At 42.9% G+C, this 23413-nt stretch overlaps 1 protein-coding gene across 2 annotated transcripts in view; it reads right to left on the bottom strand.

Annotated features, from left to right (window-relative positions):
- Positions 1–23413, bottom strand: part of GRAMD2B (GRAM domain containing 2B) — a 134318-nt gene that overhangs the window by 104116 nt on the left and 6789 nt on the right. The window contains exon 1 of one of the 2 annotated variants that reach the window (XM_045487229.1): positions 16917–17146. The exons of the other annotated variant lie outside the window; for it this stretch is intronic. Within the exon in view, the coding sequence (XP_045343185.1) occupies positions 16917–17041 (125 nt within the window). The 5' untranslated portion in view covers positions 17042–17146. Of the gene's footprint in view, positions 1–16916; positions 17147–23413 lie in introns of those variants that run through there. 2 annotated transcript variants of the gene reach the window in all.

The following is a 23413-nucleotide window of genomic DNA, read 5'->3' as shown; positions in this document are numbered from 1 at the left end:
TCCAGTATATGTGACTCATGAATTACATAATTTATGTAATATGATCATCTGGTATAAATGACAATATGAATGTCATATAATACACATGTGTAGGGGATAAATTTTATTTCCATATTTTCCAGGAATCAGTCATTTTGGAAAAACCCTTTCTTGTATCGATTTGCTAAGTTGTTAGTGGACAGTATCTCTTTTATTGATAAGAGGTACTGTGATAATATTAGAAAATTGTCTTGGTTGAAAAATGTGTGTTAGCAACAGCAACTGGGGCAGATTCAGTTTTGTAGGACCTGCAGCTTAGACAATATGGGGGACTTCTTTCAGAAAAAAAATCGAAAATTAGTTGCAGGCAAAGAATATTGAATTAGAAGGGGTTTGTTCAGGTGATCGGCCCTGAAATTTCAGCTTCATCAGCTTTGTGGTAAACCTACCACATCAGATGGCCACTAAAATAAATTTTATTCATTTATTTTTTATTTTTCTATTTTATTTTTATTTATTTATTTTTTTATTTTTATTTTTATTTATTTTTTTTTTATTTTTTATAATATATGAAATTTATTGTCCAAATTGGTTTCCATAAAACACCCAGTGCTCATCCCAAAAGGTGCCCTCCTCAATACCCATCACCCACCCTCTCCTCCCTCCCACCCCCCATCAACCCTCAGTTTGTTCTCAGTTTTTAACAGTCTCTTATGCTTTGGCTCTCTCCCACTCTAACCTCTTTTTTTTTTTTTTCCTTCCCCTCCCCCATGGGTTTCTGTTGTTTCTCAGGATCCACATAAGAGTGAAACCATATGGTATCTGTCTTTCTCTGTATGGCTTATTTCACTTAGCATCACACTCTCCAGTTCCATCCACGTTGCTACAAAAGGCCATATTTCATTTTTTCTCATTGCCACGTAGTATTCCATTGTGTATATAAACCACAATTTCTTTATCCATTCATCAGTTGATGGACATTTAGGCTCTTTCCATAATTTGGCTATTGTTGAGAGTGCTGCTATGAACATTGGGGTACAAGTGCCCCTATGCATCAGTACTCCTGTATCCCTTGGATAAATTCCCAGCAGTGCTATTGCTGGGTCATAGGGTAGGTCTATTTTTAATTTTCTGAGGAACCTCCACACTGTTTTCCAGAGCGGCTGCACCAATTTGCATTCCCACCAACAGTGCAAGAGGGTTCCCGTTTCTCCACATCCTCGCCAGCATCTATAGTCTCCTGATTTGTTCATTTTGGCCACTCTGACTGGCGTGAGGTGATACCTGAGTGTGGTTTTGATTTGTATTTCCCTGATAAGGAGCGACGCTGAACATCTTTTCATGTGCCTGTTGGCCATCCGGATGTCTTCTTTAGAGAAGTGTCTATTCATGTTTTCTGCCCATTTCTTCACTGGGTTATTTGTTTTTCGGGTGTGGAGTTTGGTGAGCTCTTTATAGATTCTGGATACTAGCCCTTTGTCCGATACGTCATTGGCAAATATCTTTTCCCATTCCGTTGGTTGCCTTTTAGTTTTGTTGGTTGTTTCCTTTGCTGTGCAGAAGCTTTTTATCTTCATAAGGTCCCAGTAATTCACTTTTGCTTTTAATTCCCTTGCCTTTGGGGATGTGTCGAGTAAGAGATTGCTACGGCTGAGGTCAGAGAGGTCTTTTCCTGCTTTCTCCTCTAAGGTTTTGATGGTTTCCTGTCTCACATTCAGGTCCTTTATCCATTTTGAGTTTATTTTTGTGTATTTTTCTATTTTAAATAAAATAAATGTTGAATTCCATAAGACTAAAGTAATCCCTGAAAAGAATTATGCACTTTTTTCCCCCAAAAGGAGCTTATAATTTAAAAAATATAGGTGTGTATATATTTCACCTCATTTCTTTTCTCCCCCCCTCCCTTTAATTTCTCCATTGTCCGGAAAAATCCTCTCTATGGTAGATTTCTCCATTTTGTGAGATGAGGAAAAAGAGAGGGTCTTTGATTTGTCCCAGGTCACAGAGGCCTATCAGGGCCAGGCCTGGGCTCTTTCCACTTAAACTCTTGGTATATGAATTTAAAGAGATAATATTCTTTTTAAAAAAAATTTTTTTTTTAACGTTTATTTATTTTTGAGACAGAGACAGAGATTTATTTTGAGAGAGAGACAGAGCATGAACGGGGGAGGGTCAGAGAGAGAGGGAGACCCAGAATCTGAAACAGGTTCCAGGCTCTGAGCTGTCAGCACAGAGCCCAACATGGGGCTCGAACTCACAAGCCCCGAGATCATGACCTGAGCCGAAGCCGGACGCTCAACTGACTGAGCCACCCAGGCGCCCCTAGAGAGGTAATATTCTAAGTACAACTATGAAGAAGCTTCTTCTCAGTGTCTTTACTCGTATTTTACTGGTGAAGAAGCTAAGGTTGGAAAAGTTTGCAACAAAGCCAGAACACAAACTCTCAAATTTCTGAGTGAAGAACATATTTCTTGACCACTTGAACTTGGTTGTTTTCCTAGAGATAATCACATTTTCCCCTTCAGAACAATTGTGATTTTGAAAAAACAACCGAGCTCCATACTTTCCCCCCTGCTTACCTTATTTCCATGTTCCTTTAAGGTCATGATAATAGGGAACTTGGGCCACATGGAAAAAATGCACTAGCCTGACAGCTGCTGGGTTCTTCAGGTTTAGATGTTAAAGTTTTCATGGTGTCCACGTCTTTCCAAATATATTAATAGAAATACTTATTTTTTAGCGTTATGTACTGCCCCCACCCTGTGTTTAGCTTTAAGGCGTTTATAAGTTATAAAAGAATGGATTGGGACAGAGAAACAAATAAAAAAAAAACCCTTAGAGTTTGACACAGGGTTGTGTGGATAATGACTTCCAACTGTGTTGCCATAGTAACATTTCGCCTACTTTGTTACTATAATAGTTAGCGATTCTTGAGTGCTCTTACTTGCCAGCAACAATATAGTATCCATACTTAATGCTCATAATAGTCCTCAGAGGTAGGTGTTATATTTTCCGTCTCACAAATGAGAAAGCTGAGGTTTAGAAAGTTCAGATCGCTGGATTAAGGTGAAATGGCAAATACCAGCATCGTGATCAAATACAGGCCTGCACAATTCTAAGGCTGCTCTCACTGCCTTCAGATTAGAAACATGTGGCAGCTTTGGTGTCATCCAATAGCTCTCTTGTGGTGACCGTCCTCTAAGATGGCCCCAGATGGTACCCTCACCCTGTATTGTCCCCTTGCATACTGAATCCACAGGGCTGACCTGTTTAATCAACAGGATATTGCAAAAATGGTGGTGTATTTCAGAAACTGGGTCATAAAAGACGTCGTGTCTTTCACACTCCTCTGTTTCATGAATCACCTGCTCTGGAGGAAGCCAGCTGCCATGTTGTAAACAGCCTTCTATCCACTTGGAGAGGAACTGAAAGCCTCCTACAGACACCAGTACTAACCAAGCGAGTCGCTTGCAAACACACCCCGCAGCCCCAATCCAGCCTTTGGATGACTGCAGCCTTGGTTGATGGCTGATTGCAACTCATGGGAGACCCTAAGCTAGCACTACCCAGCTTTTCCCTTCCAGATTCAAAACCCACAGAGACTGCGTAAGATAATAAACGCTTATGTTTTTAAGGGGTAACGTTTTGGTGTAACGTGCTGTGAAGCAGTCGGTAACTCATGGAGCCTCTATTGGCCATTCTTCCTCAGTTTGGAGTGAGCCTCCTTGTCGATTTCATGTTCTGGTAAATGAGTGATCTGGAATTGCATTGGCTTTTGCGTGTTGGGTAGCATGGAGTCAGGCAAAGGCCAGTGGGCAGAGCCTGTGTGGTGATGTGATACACAGCCACAAAGGAGAAATGAATGTCTTCTGTTCCCCAAACGTGGCATGTTGAAAGAGTCACTGCTAACTCAAAGTCTACATCAACTGGATACTATCTCCGACAGGAAGAGAAATAGGGATGTTATTATTTCTCTCGGGTGTTTTATTTTGTTCGGATCTTGGGACCAAATAAGCCTTTGAGTTTCATTATACTCGTTTTTTTTTTTAACTTAAAAAAATTTGTTAATTTATTTATCTTGAGAGAGAGGGCATGAGAGAGCGCACATGCAGGGGAGGGGCAGAGAGAAAGAGAGACAGAGAGAGAGAGAGACAGAGGGGGGGAGCCCTAAATCCCAGGCAGGCTCCACCCTGCCAGCACTTAACCCGATGCGGGGCTCGATCCCATGAACCACAAGATCATGACCTGAGCCGAAATCAAGAATCAGGCACTTAACCGACTGAGCCACCCGGGTGTCCCTCATTTTTACTCTTTGAGCAAAGTGTGTCTGAGCTCTGCCTCATTTTCTCTGACTTCCCCTCTGCATCTCTTTGCTCCAGAGACTCAGGGTTCTTTCAGCAATTTGAAATGCATTCTTCTGTTGCACAGAGAATAGCAAATGCTATTTCTTCAGTGTTGGGTTCTAGCTGTTTTCTGTGTTGTCTCCTTGCCCCACATTCAGCTCTCATATTTAATTTCTTTTTTTTTTTTAGTTATTATTTTTATTGAACTATAATGGACACATAACATTGTGAAAGTTGGACCTGTGCAATCCGGTGCTCTGATGCATTTGTATATTGCGTTATGATTACTACAGTAGGGTTAGCTAACACCTTTATCATGACCCACAGTTGCCGTTTCTTTTTTATGTTGCAAACTGCGTATCCCCAGGTGCTGCTTTGTGACCCGGAGGCTAGGTTCAGTCCCTTTGCTCCATTTACCTGTGCCCTGTACTCTCCTATGCACGATGCTCAAAATCCTATTTACGTGTGTCTTCCTCTCATGAAAGCAATGTTGGAACATGGACCACCCCTGTTGTATTCACCACTGGATTGCTGGTACCTTATTACACAATAAACATTTGCTGATTTAATACTGTTGGAGGGAAATGTCATTCCAGGCAGACAGCAAACAAGTGCAGAGGCAGGAAGGTATGAAAGCGTGTGGCGGGTGTGAGGGATTATTCATTAAATTAAAAATGAATGCCTTATTAAATTCTTTTTTCTCTCATATCTAATTCAATTCAATTTTATAATAATTAGGTTTATTTTTAAACTTAATTCAACATGAAAGTAAGTTAAAATTAGGTTTGCACTGGGGCCCCTGGGTGGCATCCAGCTTTGGCTCAGGTCATGGTGTCTCAGTTCTTGAGTTCGAGCCGTGCGTCGGGCTCTGTGCGGACAGCTCAAGAGCCTGGAGCCTGCTTCGGATTCTGTGTCCCCCTCTCTCTCAGCCCCTCTCCCGCTTGCTCTCTCTCTCTCTCTTTCTCTCTCTCACAAATAAACATTAAAAACATAAAAATAATTAAGTTTGCACTTAAATTTATGCAGACAGAAACCTCAGCCATTCTATTGTTCCTTGTAATTTTTTCCTTCTCTTTTCCCAGTTGCAGGGATGAAACATTTGGGGCCACAGCTGAGGCGAATGCCAGTTCAGATCTAATAATAAATCACTGTGGAACACTGAAAGGGTCCAGGACTATGAGTCAGAGGTCTGATGCATCATTTGGCTTGGCCACTAGCTACTCTTCCACACTGAGCTGATGGCTGACTTGTGTGCCCTGAGTGTTCTGCTGAGCCTTCGGCCTTCCCGGGGCTAGGTCAGCAGCACCCCAGCAAACACCAGCCTTGCTTGTTAACTCAGGGGAGCGGTTTATCGTTGTAACACCCACCACCATTTATTCAGCCCTGCGACACTGATCGTTGTCTGTTTCGCGCCAGGAACTGTGCTGAATGGTTGGTTAGAAACAAGGCAGCAGGATGAGGAAGAAAGACAAAGGTAACAGGAGCCATTCAGTGTGTGGTAAATGCTGTCGTGGAAGACAGCAAAGGATAGAATGTACCACGGAGTCGGCTGCCGGGGGAGGCTTTCTGAAGGTCCAGGTTTGAGGGATGGCACAGAACTTACCCTGCCAGAGTGTTGTGGGCGGGTCAGAAGGTGCCAAGACAGAACTAGTGTCCGTGGCTGGAGTGGGGGCTTCCTGGAGCTGGAGGTGGGACCAGGGAAAGCGGCCAGGTCACACACGAATTTCCCAGTGTCCAGAGGACAAGTGTGTGGGATAAAGGCACACAGCTGACTGACCTCACCATTCCTGCTTCTGGGTTTCTTTCCTTTTCACAGGAGCACGTTTGGAGTCAGGTTTATTCATGGCATATTGTTCTGCCCCTGTGGGTTTGTTGGCAATAATAAAACAGGCTTCTTTTTCTCCAGGGTAGCCCTGACAGCTATTAGTATTTTTTACACCAGGTAAGGTTTATTCTGTGGCCCTTAGCATTTGAAATGTGCAGTCATTTCTAGATGTAGGTTTTGCAACATGGGGATAAGCCATCAACATGCTGTGCGAAATTATAGATTAGAGAGTTAGGGTAATAATGTAATCTTCATAGTGCGTGCACATTGCCTGCTTTGTACAGGAGCCTGTGTGTGTGTGTGTGTGTGTGTGTGTGTGTGTGTGTGTGCGCGCGCCCATCACCAACAGAATTTGGAGCCTCTGGAAGTGGGAGCTGGGTCTTTAGCCATTAATTTACTTCACAAGGCTCCCTTCTCGTTATAGTTTCTCCTACGTGCCAGATGCTAGGGATAGGGAGCAAAGAATGTACTTCCAGCTTCTAAGAGTGCTTGGTGGTGACTAAATATACCATTATCTGTCTATGGATCATCCCTCCTGCCTTACAATAACCACCGCTAGCGTTAGAACATTTGCTGTGTGCCAGGCACTTTATGTGTTACCTTGTTTCATATTCCCCACAGTCCTACCATTGTCTCCCTTTTACCATTGAGGAAAGCGAGGCACAGAGAGTTTACTCTGCCAGTGAGTGATGAAACCAGATGCGCACCAGACAGGGCTCCGTATAGCGTGTCCCCTTACAGCGATTACAGAAACAGTGTTCCAGAACTGTTGGTTAAATGAAATTACCCATGACACTTGTTCTTTCACCACTCCCGAAAAGTACCTAGGACCAATACCTTTGTCTTTTTACAAATGAATTTAACGGGGACCAACAGAACCACATAATGGGTCCGTATAGAACTGAGAATCCCAGGGTGGCTCCCTTAACCTTGTTCTTTCAAAGCGAGTTGCATGCCTACTTCTGAAACCGGTGTCCCTTCTGAGGTCATCAAAGTCCCCCTGGGTGGGCTGAAGAAACTGAATTCAATGACCCCTGATGATGGATTTGATTTTCTGAAATAGCCCAAATAATTTGAAGTCACGCCAGGCAAACAAATTGATCGGTGAACTTGGATAATGCCATTTGGCCACCTATCTGGCTGTGCATTCACTACCTGAACTAATGTCATTAGCTTAATTTTGCCACGCAGCCACAACAGAAAACCTTTTTTCCTTTTTCTGTTCCTTGCTTTCATATCTAAGCAATGTAGACAGTAATGACTGTAATCCATCAATCATAGTGAAAAGCCACTAAGGTTTGTAAAGTCACATCTGTAAAAAGCTCCCATGAGTAAAGGCCACTGTGCAAATAGAAGAGGTTATTAGTACTGCTCTTGGCTCTAGACAGGTACTCATTCATCCTTCATGTACTTCTCAGCAGGGCTGGACAACTTGCCCTCCTGTAACTCCACAAAGTGACCCATGGAGGCAACTCTTAGAACTTGTAGCTCAGGTATGCTTGCCCAGCATTACCTTAGACAAGGAGGGGAGAAGGAGAGAGAGATGAAGGCATGTAAGTGAAGCTGATTGATTTTTTTTTTTTAAGTCTGTTATGGGGCGCCTGGGTGGGTCCATCAGTTAAGCATCCGACTTTGGCTCAGGTCATGATCTCACGGTTCATGGGTTCCAGCCCCGCGTCTGGCTCTGTGCTGACAGCTCAGAGCCTGGAGCCTGCTTCGGATTCTGTGTCTCCTCTTTCTGCCCCTCCCCCGCTCATGCTCTGTCTCTCAAAAATAAATATTAAAAAATAAAATAACTTTAAAAAGACAATAGCTTTTTTTTTTTTTTTTTTTTTTTTAGTATTACCTTGGGTTTTTGCCCCATAAACACAGAAATTCTCATAAGTCATGCAATTACCACAAGAAAAGAAAAAAGAAAGTTTGGTGTACTTTTATAATGATATCAGCTGTATTATGGAGGTTACAGTCCTAACAGGAGAGAACTTGTGTTTGTCATTGGCATTGATGAGAATCAATCACAATTTACACATGTGATTACTAGAAGAGTTTGCCAGAGACTACCTTCTGGTTCTGTACATTTCCAGCCTTGTTTTTCTTCCACTGCCTTCATACTGCTGATAAATGGTACCTGGAGGACGTATTCATATCATGATGCCATCTCTGGCCTTTAGTGGGTGGTGGAATGTTCTGGAGAGTCAGGTTGGCTAACAGCAACTCATGTACACAGGCAACTCACATAGACCAATTCCACTAATCCCAAAGTCACTGTATCTCCAAACAACTTCCCCTTAGCTCATAATGCCAAAAATGCCCTTGCCCACTCGACTGGAGGGCAAGTGTGACAGAGAGAAAATTGGAGTGAAGAGAGAGAGAGAGTCGTAATTGTAGTTAAGAGATTGTCTGAGAAGTTTACAGAAATGTAGGACTAGGTGCAGAGCTTGCTGTAGACACTCCCAGGGCCTTGGGAGAGGCCTGTGTGAGTGAGTGAAGATTAAGCTTCACTGGCTTTATAATAAATACATCCCTCCTGACCATCCATTCTGATATGTGGCCAATATAGCATATGGCGCCAACAAATAAGAAAGACTGCTACTCCTGAGGGGTGGAAGCAGGAAGTCTCCCCAGATGCTATCCTAGACCCTTCCGGAAGTGCATCAGGCAAGACGAGTATGAATTTTTGAGGCACTCACGTGGGTTTCCAGCACGTTCCAACACCTGAGGCCAGGATAGAACGTGTGTTTTGAGAGAACATTGGGTGCCTGGTGTGAGGAGACTGTGGGGAAGTGTCTGGCAAAGCTTGGAAACGAGACTGCAGGTCCTTTCTCCCCTGGCTAGGGTAGCTGTGGGGGGAGTTCTGTTTTCTCCTGCAGGGAAAATTCTAAACCTGCTCCCAGAGAGGACTGTTCCTGTGTCCTTTATTACCTTCTTGCTCCAACTTCTATAGCCCCATTCATCCTGATGTATTCCATCATTTCTCTGCCTTCTGGCAACCCGCCCTTCACTCTCCTCTGAGGCTCAGCCGAGTTCACAGCTCCTGCCTGTGAACCTTACCCACTAAGAATACTCCATTCACTGAAATACTTACTCCACACTTAGGACACTGCTACTACTGTATCCCCTTAGCACAGTCCTGCTTTCTTTGACTGTTATCTCCTCATCCCTCTTCCTGGAGAAGGAAGCCCGTTTCCCAGAACTCTACTCCCTCCAGGTTCTAAATATAACCCTTCATGTCTACAACTCCAGCAAGCAGGAGCTGAGACAATGGGCTCATCTGGTGAAAATGGGTCATAATATGCCATGTACAGTGTTCTTCTTCTTTAGGTACCAAAAAGTGCTCTTGTTCTTTCCCTAATAGCAGGAGGAGTGGGCGTCGCTAAGAAAAATCAAGACTGGTGGGAAGGGAGAGAAGAAGGGCAAACACTTCCTCTGCCACTTACTGGTGGCAGCTGGGACAGTAGGCAGAATAGAAACAGAACCATTGGAGCCACTAGGTGGAGACATGATGCATAGGACTCCAGGGCTACCTTGGACCTGACAGGGTTGTTGTTGACTGCAACCTGGAGTAGTCCCCAAAGCAGAACACAGAAAGAGTCTGAGCCAGCCTCAGCTGGTCCCATTGTGGTCCCACATTCCAGCTTAGTGCTGCCTCATCGTTTTGGATCTTGTTTGTTTGTTTGTTTGTTTTTAATCTGTCTTCTCAGGCAAAGACAGCAAAAGGAAAAATAAATAGGCGCCCCCGGGTGACTCAGTTGGTTAAGTGTCCAACTCTTGATTTCTGCTCAGTTTGTGACCTGATGGTTCATGAGTTTGAACCCCGTGTCGAGCTCTGTGCTGACGGTGCGGAGTCTGCTTGAGCTTCTCTCTCCCTATTTCTCTGTTTCTGTGCCCCTCCTCAGCTTTTTCTCTCTCTCTCAAAATAAACAAACTTAAAAAAAATGGGATTATATCATACTAAAAAGCGTTTCACACAGCAAAGGAAACCAACAAAATGAGAAGGCAATCTATTGAATAGAAAGTATTCGCAAATGATATATCTGATAAGGGTTTAAAATCCAACATACATAAAGAACTCATATAACTCAATAGCAGAAAAACACACAACCCCATTAAAAAAATGGGCAGAGGGCCTGAATAAACATTTTTCCAAAGAATATGTACAGATGGCCGACAGACACGTGAAAAGATGTTCAACATCACTGATCGTCAAGGAATTGTATATCGAAACCACAATGAAATAGCACCTCATGTCTGTTAGAATGGCTAGTATCGAAAAGACAAGAAATAACAAGGGCTATTGAGGATGCAGGAAAAAGGGAACTCTCATGCACTGTTGGTGGGATTGTAAACTGCTACAGCCACCATGGAAAACAATATGGAGTTTCCTCAAAAAATTAAAAATGGAACTACCGTAGGATCCAGCAATTTCACTTCCACAAATTTATCCAAAGAAAACAGAAACACTATTTGAAAAGCTGTACACATGTCTCTTTTCATTGCAGCATTATTTACAGTAGCCAAGATATGGAAGCAGCCTCAATGTCCGCCAATAGATGAATGGATAAAGAAGATATGGCGCACGGGCACATACACACACACGGTGGAGCATTAGCCAATAAAAATTGAAATGTTGCCATTTGTGGCAATATGGAGAGGCTAGAGGGTATTACGCTAAGTGAATTAAGTCTGACAGAGAAAGACAAATTACCATATGATTTTGCTTATGTGTGCATTCTAAAAAACAAAACAAAGAAAACAAAGCAGACTTATGAGATCAGAGGACAAACTGAGAGTTACCAGAGGGGAGGGAAGTGGGAGAATGGATGAAATAGGTAAAAAGGATTAAGAGGTACAGACTTCCAGTTACAAAATAAATAAGATATACATGGGGATGTAATGTACAGCACAGGGAATATAGTCAGTCATCTTGTAACAACTTTGTATGGTGACAGGTGGTAACTAGACTTATTAAGGTGACCATTTCACAATGTATATAAATAGCACTACATTGTATATCTGAAACTAATACAATACTGTATGTCAGTTATTCTTCATTAACAATAAATAAATAAATAACCTTTTCTCAGGAAAAAAAAAGAGGAGGTTAGAGTAATTCATGTTTTTCAAGGTTGCCCGATGTTCTGTATATTTGGGGAAATGATGTTAAAGATTTTCAAACAAGGATCATCTCAGTGGAGGCCAGGAAAGTATTCAATAGTTTCAATGACATCTTGGAACATTGGAAGGGACCTTTTTTTTTGTTTTTAATTTTTTTTCTAGTGTTTATTTTTTTGGGAGAGAGACAGTGTATGAGTGGGGAGGGGCAGAGAGAGAGGAAGACACAGAATTTGAAGCAGGCTCCAGGCTCCGAGCCGTCAGCACAGAGCATGACGTGGGGCTTGAACTCATGAACCGTGAGATCATGACCTAAACTGAAGTCAGATGCTTAACCAACTAAGTCCCCCCTTTTTGTTTAATTAAAACAAAATTTTTTTGGGGGAGGGGGGTAGGCCTTTTTTAACCTGAGAGAAAAGGACTGATAAAACCTGAAATGTTAAAAGCATTCCATTTAAAATAGGAAACAAAACAAGAATGTCTGGAATTACTACTCACTCTCACCATTATCATGGAGTTCATTGCTTGTGTGATAAAATAAAGATTTAGAAAGAGTAAAGAATGGAATCGTGAAAACAAATTTTTTTATTATTTCAAATAATGTTATTGTGTATAAAGAAAATGTCTTAGATTTTACAGATTGATTATTAAAATTAATAAGATTTAGCAAGAATGTTGAATATAAGATAAACTCAGAAATTTAGTTACATTTCTTTGTAACATCATCAAAAGAAAGTGCAATTAAAAATGTATTTCCAGGGGTGCCTGGGTGGCTCAGTGGGTTAAGCAACCGACTTCGGCTCAGGTCATGATCTCACGGTTTGAGCCCCTTGTTTAGCTGTTTACTGACAGTTCAGAGCCTGGAGCCTCTTTGGATTCTGTGTCTCCCTCTCTCTCTGCCTCTCCCCTGCTCGTGCTGTCTCTCAGAAATAAATAAACATTAAAAATTATACACACACACACACACACACACACACACACACATACACATATTTCCAATAGCAACAGAGGGGTAAAGTGCCTAAGAATAAATCTAACAATGTATAAGGTCTTTGTGTAGAATATTCTAAAACTTTATCAAAGGATATTAAAGAAGTCCTAAATAAATGGAGGGACAAACCACGTGCATGAATAAGTATACTTAACACCCTAAAATGAGCAGTAGACTTAAAGCAATTTCATCAAATCGAGTAATAGACTTAATGCAATTTCAATTAAAAATAAATCTTCATTTGATAAACCGATTCTAAAATGTAAATGAAAACGCAAAAGGGTCAAGAGTAGCCTATCACTTCTGAACTATGTAAGGATTCTTGTCTCAGACAACAAAACTTTTAATTATAAAGTCATAGTAATTAAGACAACAATGTATGACAGAAAGAAGAAAGAAAACACACTTTCAGCAGAAAATATGTAAGAACATTCTAATGGCCCCAGGGTAGGGAGGGATTTCTTACATAAGTCATGGAAAGTGCAAATCATTAAGAAAATAATGCATTGATAAATTAGAAACAAGAATGTGGATATGGTATAGAATGTGAAGAGACAGGTCATATGCTGGAATAAAATATTTACACCACGTATAATTGACCAAAAATCTAGTATCTGAAGTGTTTTTAAAACTATCTAAAAATAAGAGGCGCTTGGGTTGCCCAGTTGGTTGAGCAACTGACTTTTTTTTTTTTTTTTTTAATTTTTTTTTTCAACGTTTATTTATTTTTGGGACAGAGAGAGACAGAGCATGAACGGGGGAGGGGCAGAGAGAGAGGGAGACACAGAATCGGAAACAGGCTCCAGGCTCTGAGCCAGCAGCCCAGAGCCTGACGCGGGGCTCGAACTCACGGACCGCGAGATCGTGACCTGGCTGAAGTCAGACGCTTAACCGACTGTGCCACCCAGGCGCCCCTGACTTTTTTTTTTTTTTTTTAACGTTTTTTTTATTTATTTTTGAGACAGAGAGAGACAGAGCATGAACGGGGGAGGGGCAGAGAGAGAGAGGGAGACACAGAATCGGAAGCAGGCTCCAGGCTCCGAGCCATCAGCCCAGAGCCCAACGCGGGGCTCGAACTCACGGACCGCGAGATCGTGACCTGAGCTGAAGTCGGCCGCTCAACCCACTGAACCACCCAGGCGCCCCTTGAGCAACTGACTTTTGACTCAGGTCATGATCTCAGGTCATGACCTCACTGTGAGAGCGAGCCCTGTTGTCAAGTACCACACTGAGCATGGAGCCTGCTTGGGATTCTCTCTCCTTCTCTGCCCCTCTCCTGCTCATGCGCATGTGGGTGCACACACATCCTCTTTCTCTCAAAATAAATAAATAAACATTAAAAAATATCTAAAAAAAAAAAAAAAAAAAAAAAGAAAGAAAAAGGCAGTAACCCATCTTCCCCTGCCTCCTGACCCAAAGGGTCAGGGCAATGAACATGAAAACCTCATTGAGATGGCATTTCACAGCTTCCATATTGGAAAAAACTTAAAAGCCAGGCAATGCCAGTGTTGTGGAGGCAGCGGAATAGCTGTGGGTGAGAGCGTAAATGACACCAGCTTGGAACACAGGTTGACATCATGAGCAGGGTTAGTCGTGCCTGTAATCTGTGACCCAGCAATTCCTCCGCTGGGTCCATACTTTACAGACACTCTTACACAAGCACATGGCAAGGCAAGGGCAGGATGCAGTATTTCCTGACAGAGCAAAAAACTGGAAAGCACCCAGAGACAGGCCAGAATGCCCTTCTACAGGGAACAACACATCGTGATACTCCCAAGTTCTAAACCTCCCATTGGTTTCCCACTGCAGTTAAAATAGAATTCTAAACCCCTACATCCAATGCTTCTCCCTCCGATTTCATTGGATGCCACTGTCCCCTGGTTCCTCAAGACATAAGATCCTCCCCACCTCAGGGCAACATGTTCCTTCTCAGTCATTCCATGGTTGGCTCTTTTTTCATCCTCTTGGACAGCTGAATTATCACTTCCTTGAAGAGTCCTTTATTTCCCACCCCATCTAAGTTAGTTTTCCCTATTTTATTCTCTATATCAGCCCTGTAATTGTTTCCTATGATAATATATGTTAAAACAAGAATTATGTATGCATGTGTGGATGCATTCATGCGTTCATAATTTTTTATCCTCTTTGACATTAAACTAATAACCTCTATGAGGGCAGAGACTAGGTCTATCTTGCTCATGTCTGTATCCACTGTGCATTCCACATAGCCTAGCGTATGATAGTCACACACTACATCTTTGTTGAATGATTGAATAAGAAAACTGCATAAATTGTATCTGTGCCTACTTGAAGCAGTATGTTGATCTCAGAATACCTTTCAGCTCTAGTTCATGGAAAGGGTAATGGGATCCCACATCAGCCACATAAATTCTTAGTATTTAGTTAGAAGTTAAAGGGAAGTGTTTACCTGTTTTTGTTTTTGTTTTTGTTTTTTACCTGAAATAATTGACCAATGTGCTTCCATGAAGTATTTTGAATGATTTAATATATAATACATTAAGCAGATTTTTCACCTAGACTGAAAGTCCTTCATTGTCCAAACTGTTTGGAGATACGTGTAATGTTTTTAGATTGGTTCCGATACACATTAAAAAAAGAAATGCTTCTAGCTACTAATATAGACGTTTGATGTTGACTATTCTTTAAAAAAATTTTTTTTTTAAACATTTATTTGTTTTTGAGAGACAGATCATGAGCCAGGGAGGGGCAGAGAGAGAGGGAGACACAGAATCCGAAGCAGGCTCCAGGCTCTGAGCTGTCAGTGCAGAGTCCGTGGGCGCCTCAGACCCATGAACCATGAGATCATGACCTGAGCCAAGGTTGGATGCTTAACTGACTGAGTCACCCAGGCGTCCCTAATGTTGAATATTCTGATATGCAGGTAAAATAGGCCTGGGCTGTTTTTGAAAGGGGCTTGAATTTAGGTTGATGCAGGTTTTTATTTTTATCCTATTTATTTATACTTATTTAAATAATATATGCATATTATTTAAATTATATTTTCTGTATTTTTTGCATTTAAAAAATTTATTTATGTACTTTAATTTCATTTTGCCTGATTAGACCTTGAACTCCTAGAAACGTCCGCATTACAGCCTACACAAGAGATGGATGAAGCAGACAAAATGATTCGAGAAACATTTCAAATGTGGAAGTAATACAAACTAATACAAAGATTTTACATGCTCAGTCATAGGAGTTGTGCTCATGCTCAGACAATTCACATCAGATAGATGGATGTTAATGATGGATGGAAAAATTAAGTTAACTTAAAATAGGTGCATCATGCAACATTTTGTGTAAATTCAGGCTCTTTGTCCCTAAAACTTCTTTAAAAAAATGTCTTCACTTGTTTCTTAACCCAACATTCTGATACCCAAACACCATTAAATGAAGTGGGATTTCTTGGTTTCTGTTTAATTTTTAAAAGCTATAATTTTGAGCACTTTTTCTTTTTTAGAGAGAGAGAGGGAGGGTGCAAGTGAGTGAGGGACAGAGAGAGAGAGAAGTGGGCTTACCAGATGTGGGACTTGAACTCACGAACAGTGAGATCATGAACTGAGCTGAAGTCAGATGCTTAATGACTGAGCCACCCAGGTGCCCTGAGCACTTTTTTGTATAAATGATTTAAAATGATTAAAAAACAAAACAAACGACCACCGTTCTGGCTGTGGTGCTGTGTAAAAAGTCAACTTCCTGTTTGGAGGTCACTTCTCTGCCTTCCTTTGACAGGTTTAATGGAAGTAACATGAAAGTTGGGTAAGAAACTTTTTCTTGTAATTGATTTCCACTTGCATTTGATATCTTATGTCAAATTATATCTCTAGGAACTTATAAAGTATAAGTTCCTAGAGAATTATTATGAGACCAAAATGAATAAAGAGTTAGCGACACAAATTTTCATTAAAAATATGTAATTATTAAGGGCGCCTGGGTGGCTCGGTCTGTTAAGCGTCCGACTCTTGGTTTGATCTCCCAATTTGTGAGTTCCAGCCACGCATCTGGCTGTGTCTTGACATTAGGAGCCTACTTGGGATTCTCTGTCTTTCTCCCTGCCCCTCCCCTGTGCGTGCACGCACGCATGCTCGCTCTTTCAAAATAAATAAACATTTTAAAAAATGTAATTATCAGAGTGATGTTAATAGAGGCATTAATATTTATAGCTAAAAAGAGCATGTTCTGAATCAGGCCAAAGCAGCTATAAATCACTATACGGTAAGTAGTTGAACCACACAGCACAGCTAATACTGTTTTGATAATTAATTTAGAAAGCCCCTGCATTTACTTTTTTGATATTGACACAGTAATTCTGACACCAAAGTAAGGTTTTGGGCTCAACTATTTGGGCTTCAGTTCCTATGAACCTGAAAGTGACCAGGAATTAAAGAATGGCACAGCTGGCTAGTCATCTAGTACTAAAAAAGTCCTAAAGAAGGCACTAACGATTATTTTCCCTTAATCATGGTCATAGCTCTATTTGCTCAGCAAGTCACATTCTTTGCTGTGTACCCCCTTCCAGTCCACTGGCCCAGATGCCTCGGCTTGTGCCTTGTCCTTCCCCTTGGCAGAGGATGAGGAAGGAGCTCTCCCCAGAACACCTGTCAGGTGGCTGAGGCCACCAAGGTGACACGCGAGATGTACCCACCTGAGAAGCACAGAGCTGGGGCAGTCTGTGGCACTGTGTGGGGCCTCGGTGCCTGCCTTTCTTGGGCTGCCCGGAATGTCAAACCGGAACACCGTGTCACTGGAAGACAGCCTTTTCTTCACCATTGCGCCCGTGCCGATCGGCAGGTCAGGAAATAAGCTCAAAGGCTCATTTCTGAATCCCCCACCTCCGATGATGTGAAAATCCCTGCGTTTGGCTTTGCTCCGTTCCCCCAGTGCAGGAAACTCCTCACGTGACGCCTAATCTGGCTGAGGCTATTTTTTTTTTTTTTTTGAAGTCGGTTAATGAGTAACGTGGAAGTATGACACAGAGTGGTTTTCATCCTGCCCACATTTGCTCTGAAGGAAAAAATAAACGTGTTTGGGAAATTCAGCTTTCGGTTTACTAATATGAACACCACACAACTCTGTGGGTTTAGGCAGCAAAGTGTCCGGGAAAGTGAACACATAAAAAGTGGGGTGCAGGGGCGCCTGGGTGGCGCAGTCGGTTAAGCGTCCGACTTCAGCCAGGTCACGATCTCGCGGTCCGTGAGTTCGAGCCCCGAGTCAGGCTCTGGGCTGATGGCTCAGAGCCTGGAGCCTGTTTCCGATTCTGTGTCTCCCTCTCTCTGCCCCTCCCCCATTCATGCTCTGTCTCTCTCTGTCCCAAAAATAAATAAACGTTGAAAAAAAAAAAAAAAAAAAAAAAAAAAAAGTGGGGTGCAGAAACTGTCAGCAGTATCTCCTGGGCCTGACCCCTGGGGTGGAGAATGTGGACGTGCTCTATGCCTTCACGCATGTAGGAGATAACCAGCCCACCAGCACGCCACAGCCCACACTGTGGGCAAGTTTGGCAAGACTCGCAAGAGCTCGGGGGCTGTGCTCCATGGTCCTTGGGACCTGAAGGGTTCCGGAATTCCTTTTTTTTCTAATGTTTATTTGTTTTTGACAGAGAGAGCATGAGCAGGGGAGGGGCAGAGAGAGAGGGAGACGCAGAGTCTGAAGCAGGCTCCAGGCTCTGAGCTGTCAGCACAGAGCCCGATGTGGGCTCGAACCCACAGACCGCGAGATCACGATCTGAGCCGAAGTCGGACGCCCAACCGACGGAGCCACCCCACCGACTGAACGCTCCAAGAGTTCTGGAATTCTTATGGAAGGGGACACGTATAAAGAGAAGCTCAGGATTCAGGCTGTGTATTTTGCTGGGTTACGGGCAGCCGTGACCTCTTTCACTGCCACCCGCACCCCCACCAGAAAGACAAACAGATAATCCGTAGGAGGTGAGGGTTCCAGTTCCATCTGTGTTGCTTTCTGGCTGTGTAACCTCCGGTTATCCCCAGCCTGCTGAGTGTGGTGTCTGCTATGCCTGTCTCACAGTACTCGGGTACCTGGGATGGCTCAGTCAGTTGAGCGTCCAACTTCAGCCCAGGTCGCGATCTTGTGAGTTCGAGCCCTGCATCGGGCTCTGAGCTGACAGCACAGAACCTGCTTGGGATCCTCTGTCTCCCCCTCCCCGCCCCTCCACCCCCGCTCATATTCCCTCTCTCAAAAAATCAATAAAACATTAAAAAAAAAAAAAAAGGGAATGAAATCTAGGAGAAAATGCTGTGGAAATTTGCCATACTGCTATGTGTTATTGTTATTTAGAACCCATTTAAGCAGGAAGTTCAGCAGGTGAGTTTCTTTATGTGACGTTATTCACTCACCCTGTGTTCACACACAAGGAAAACATCTGTGTCCCACCACCCATGTTCCTAGCAGCAGTGAAGGATTTGGTCCAGAGTGGCCACACGTACTGGCATTGGCGAATGGTGGTTTGAGTGAGTCACAGACTGTGGAAGAGAGCAAAGTTTCCCCGGGAGATCAAATCTTTAGCCTTGGCCTCATTAGCCCTTTTCTCTAACTAGCTGGTCACCAGCCAGGGACAGGTTTGTGCTGCTCTGTGTGCAGCACTGACTCTAAGTACACTTTTGAAATTAAAGGAAGTATGTGTTTTGCTGGGATTTTAGTGGTTCCTAATAGGGTGACCAACTTATCCCAGTTTGTCCAGGAGTTTCTGGGTTTAGCCCTGAAGGCCTTTCTGTGTCCGCTCAGTGTGGGGCAAACCGTTACAGCTGGTCATGCTGGTTCTTTCTTTCTTTCTTTTTTTAATTTTTTTTTTAACATTTGTTTATTTTTGAGAGACTGAGACAGAGCATGAGTGGGAGAGGAGCAGAGAGAGAAGGGGGACACAGAATCTGAAGCAGGCTCCAGGCTCTGAGCTGTCAGCACAGAGCCAGACGCAGGGCTCGAACTCATGGACGGTGAGAGATCATGACCTGAGCCAAAGTCGAATGCTTAAGCGACTGAGCCACCCAGGCGCCCCCCCCCCCTTTTTAAAAAATTTTATTTACTTATTATTTTGAGAGAGAAAGAGAGTGTGCAAGTGGTGAAGGGGCAGAGAGAGAGGGAGAGAATGAGAATCCCAAGTAGGCTCTGTACTTTCAGCGTGGAGCCCAATGCAGGGCTTGAACTCCCGGATCGCCAGACAAGATCATGACCTGAGTCAAGTCAAACACTCATCTGACTGAGCCACCCATGCTTCCCTGCTCACACTGGTTCCTAGCGCCTTCTGGCTGCGATTCTGATGGTGCGCTTCGCCCAGCTTTTCTTTGTCCTCTTTGATAGTGCGATATCTGTATTTCTCCTTTCCCACTTATCTCTATGCTAATGTTGGAAAGACATTAGATAAACTTTTACTAAGGTGTTGGAATAAATAAACCAATATCATACTTCATATAAGAGCAACAACCTGCGAGCTAGTTTCTGCTCCTTGTAAACAAAAAAGTCTAAACGGCACATGTATCAATAACTAATGCAACAGACTTTGTTACTATCTCCCAGGCATGGTTGGATTTTAGCTGGGGCACTGCTTAACTTCCTCTAAAGAAGGAAATTCCAGTGTCAGCAGGCAGTCTTTGGATACATTTTTCAGTAGAGAAGCTATTGACTCCTCAACAAAGTTTTATTAGCAAAATTCCCTGCTAGCCACAGTGCATGATACAAAAATGTTTTTAAAAAATGGGTCCTTCTCCAATCACGAAGCTAGGAAGAGACACTGTACATAACTGAAAAGTTAACTAACAGTACAGGAGGAAGGAAGGCAGTAAATCAGACTATTACTTCTCCCATCTGTGGACTACCTAATATCTTTTGAGTCTATGTAGCATCTCTGCTAGGTAATTTTATTTATTTATTTATTTATTTATTTATTTTTTTTAAGCATTTTTTTTTTTCAACGTTTATTTTTATTTTTGGGACAGAGAGAGACAGAGCATGAACGGGGGAGGGGCAGAGAGAGAGGGAGACACAGAATCGGAAACAGGCTCCAGGCTCTGAGCCATCAGCCCAGAGCCCGACGCGGGGCTCGAACCCACGGACCGCGAGATCATGACCTGGCTGAAGTCGGATGCTTAACCGACTGCGCCACCCAGGCGCCCCTCTGCTAGGTAATTTTAAAATAACGTCTCAGTCAATCCTTGCCCAAACCACATTTTTACAGACGATGAAACTTTATCTTAAAAACGGTTAAGCAACTTGGCCATAATTAAGTGGCCATAAGAATGCGGCCCTGCTGCAATTCATTCGTTCATTCAGCAAATGTTTATTAAGCATATAAAAGGAGGAGAGATTATTTATTTACATTTAAGAGGAGGCAAGATCTTTGAATCTGGGAAGATTTAGAAAAGCCTACAGGGACAGGTGGAGTGTGAGTTAAACTCTGAAGGATGAGGAGAGATTGGAAAGGCAGAAGGGGAAGGGAGGGGAGTTCATGAGCAAATAATTAGACTCTGACCAGGTGTGTGTGTGAGTGGAGACTGGTGAGGAAGGTAATAGTTTCGAACACTTACGTGGAGGCTGAGTGATGAAGGACCCCGAACGCCAGTGGCTAGTTCAAGCTTTATCTTGTAGGTAGTAGGAATACAAAGATGCAAAGTGAATTTGAAGGCCATGGACATGATACTTTGAAAGCAGAAAATGACCTCAAGCGTCTTGGTGATACAATTACTTCATTCAGGTAGCAGCTATCAGTCTTAGGAAAGCAACTCTGAAGTAGTTGAAGCAGTATTGACTGAACTCTTATGTAAGATGCGAATTCTTTTCTTATCAGAAGAAATTGTGTCAAAGATGAGGTTTGCTGAAAGTGGAGAGCAGGGGTCACATACTCAAGTACCGTCAAGAGCCTGGAAAGCAAGTAAAATTGTGAGGTGGGGCTAGAAGCCAGCAGAAAGTGGTAGAAAAGGGCAGTGTGTATGTTCTCCCTAGGGACCTTCAAGTTTTTTTTTGTTTTTTTTTAGTGTGTATTTTTTGGGGCGCCTGGGTGACTCAGTTAAGCATCTCACTTAGGCTCCGGTCGTAATCTTGTGGTCTGTCAGTTCGAGCCCTATGTTGGGGTCTGTGCTGACAGCTCAGAGCCTGGAGCCTGCTTCAGACTCTGTGTCTCCCTCTCTCTCTGTCCCTCGCCTGCTCGTGTTCTGTCTCTCTCAAAAAATAAACAAAAATTTAAAAAATGTTTATTTTTTGAGAGAGAGAGCGAGAGAGAGAGCATGAGCAAGCATGGGTGGGGGAGAGGCAGAGAGAGGACAGAGGACTGAAGTAGGCTCTGATCTGAGAGCAGTGAGCCTGACGTAGGGCTTAACCTCAACGAACCGTGAGATCTTGACTTGAGCTGAGGTCGGATGCTCACCCAGGCACACTTGTTTTGTTCTTAGTCCTGGTATAGTTTACACACAGTGCTGTGTTACTTTCATGTGTACAGTATAGCAATTCAACAGGTCTGTACATTACTCAGTACTCATCACTATAAATGTATTCTTAATCTACACCACCTACTTCACCCATCCTCTCACCTACCTCCCCTCAGGTAACCACCAATTATAAAGAACTTACACAAGTCAACATAAAAACAAAACAAAACAAAACAAACAAACAAACAAAAAAACACCACTGAACAATCCAATTAAAAAATGGGCAAAAGACATGAACAAACATTTCTCCAAAGAAGACATCCAGACGGCCAACAGTCGCACGGAAAGATGCTGAACATCACTCATTAGTCAAGGACAGTCAGGTTTTAAATGCCCAGATGCTGGTGGCATGGACAACGTGAACCCGCGTCAGTGTGGGATCCCGCTGTGGCGTGCCCCCTGAACTGCACTTCTGGTTAGGAGCTGTCTATGCTAAATGTTTCAAAATTTGCTAGTCGTTATGTTTGGACCTTATGGTCAAGCAGGAATGAGGTTCCAAAGGCACACGACCACAGAGGGAAAACGTGAATTCCGACGCTTTATTTTTAAGATTAATGGCAGTTGCCCACTGTGCAGGAATCCACATCCGCAGGCACCCACCTGCCGTGTTTGACCCCTTCAGCTGTTTAGACGTGGCTCCTGCTTAGGGTGCTGCTTGCCTTTGCCGTAGCTTTCATTTTTGTGTGTGAAAATTAAAACAAAGATCAGGCAATCAAAGATAAACACCTGGAGTAGGATATTTATATAAATACAGCTATAACAGTAGCACACACACTGGAAAAAAATGGCAGTAGGTAGAATACATGTAAAATAAAGATTGCAGAGACCTTATTATCTCCTCCCATGGAAACTGAGATTACGAAAACCAAACAAGACAGAAGCTGACAGCAGGGAGCCTGAAGCAAGACCACCGATGATTCAAATATCTCATTTTTCTGATGCTCTCCAGTAAGTCACACGTTATATCTTTCTTAAAAAAAAAAAAAAAAAAGGTTTGTTTCGAGAGAGAAAACGCGAGTGGGGGAGGGGCAGAGAGAGAGGGAGAGAGAATCCCAAGCAGGCTCCCCCACATGTGGGGCTCGAACCCGCAAACGGTGAGATCATGACCTGAGCCAGGGTCGGACCCAGGTGCCCCAGTCACATGTTATATCTTTATAAGTAGAGGCTGTAAAAGACGTTCTGAGGTAGAAAAGAGGACAATGAATTTGACCTCTCCCATTTGGTAAGTTCAATGAACATCTCTGCACTTTTTTCCTTGCTATTGAATGAAAAGATATTAGGCTAGATTTGGCCTGGTGACATCTGCTGTTTGGCCTTTGCCATGTTTCATAAGTAGAAATTTCTTGTGCATTTCACAGAAAACGTTTTTATCTGACCTTGCCTAGAAAATCGGATCCGCAAGTGTGGTAATAGTTGGCTGATACGAAGTAGTAGTGCCCCCTTGTGGCAGGGTTGATCTCTGCAGGCTGCCTCTGCCCTCAGCCCTCTCCATGGCTCATTCTGCCTGCTTTGATTCACTGAGTACTCAAAAACGTGGTTTTGAGTTTAACACTGCCAGCTTACATGGTGTTGAAAGTCTCCTCTAGCCCTAATTTTCTCTCCTTAAACCCGAGTTTTCTTTCTTCAATGAAACAAGGTCTGTAGTTCCAAGAATTTAAGTCTTGTTCAATGATGACTATCTTTAGTTATTATGTCTAGTCATTCTGAAGTC

This window comes from Leopardus geoffroyi, chromosome A1, assembly GCF_018350155.1.
Source record: "Leopardus geoffroyi isolate Oge1 chromosome A1, O.geoffroyi_Oge1_pat1.0, whole genome shotgun sequence".
Lineage (NCBI taxonomy): Eukaryota > Metazoa > Chordata > Mammalia > Carnivora > Felidae > Leopardus > Leopardus geoffroyi.
This window is presented reverse-complemented; position numbering and strand designations above follow the sequence as displayed.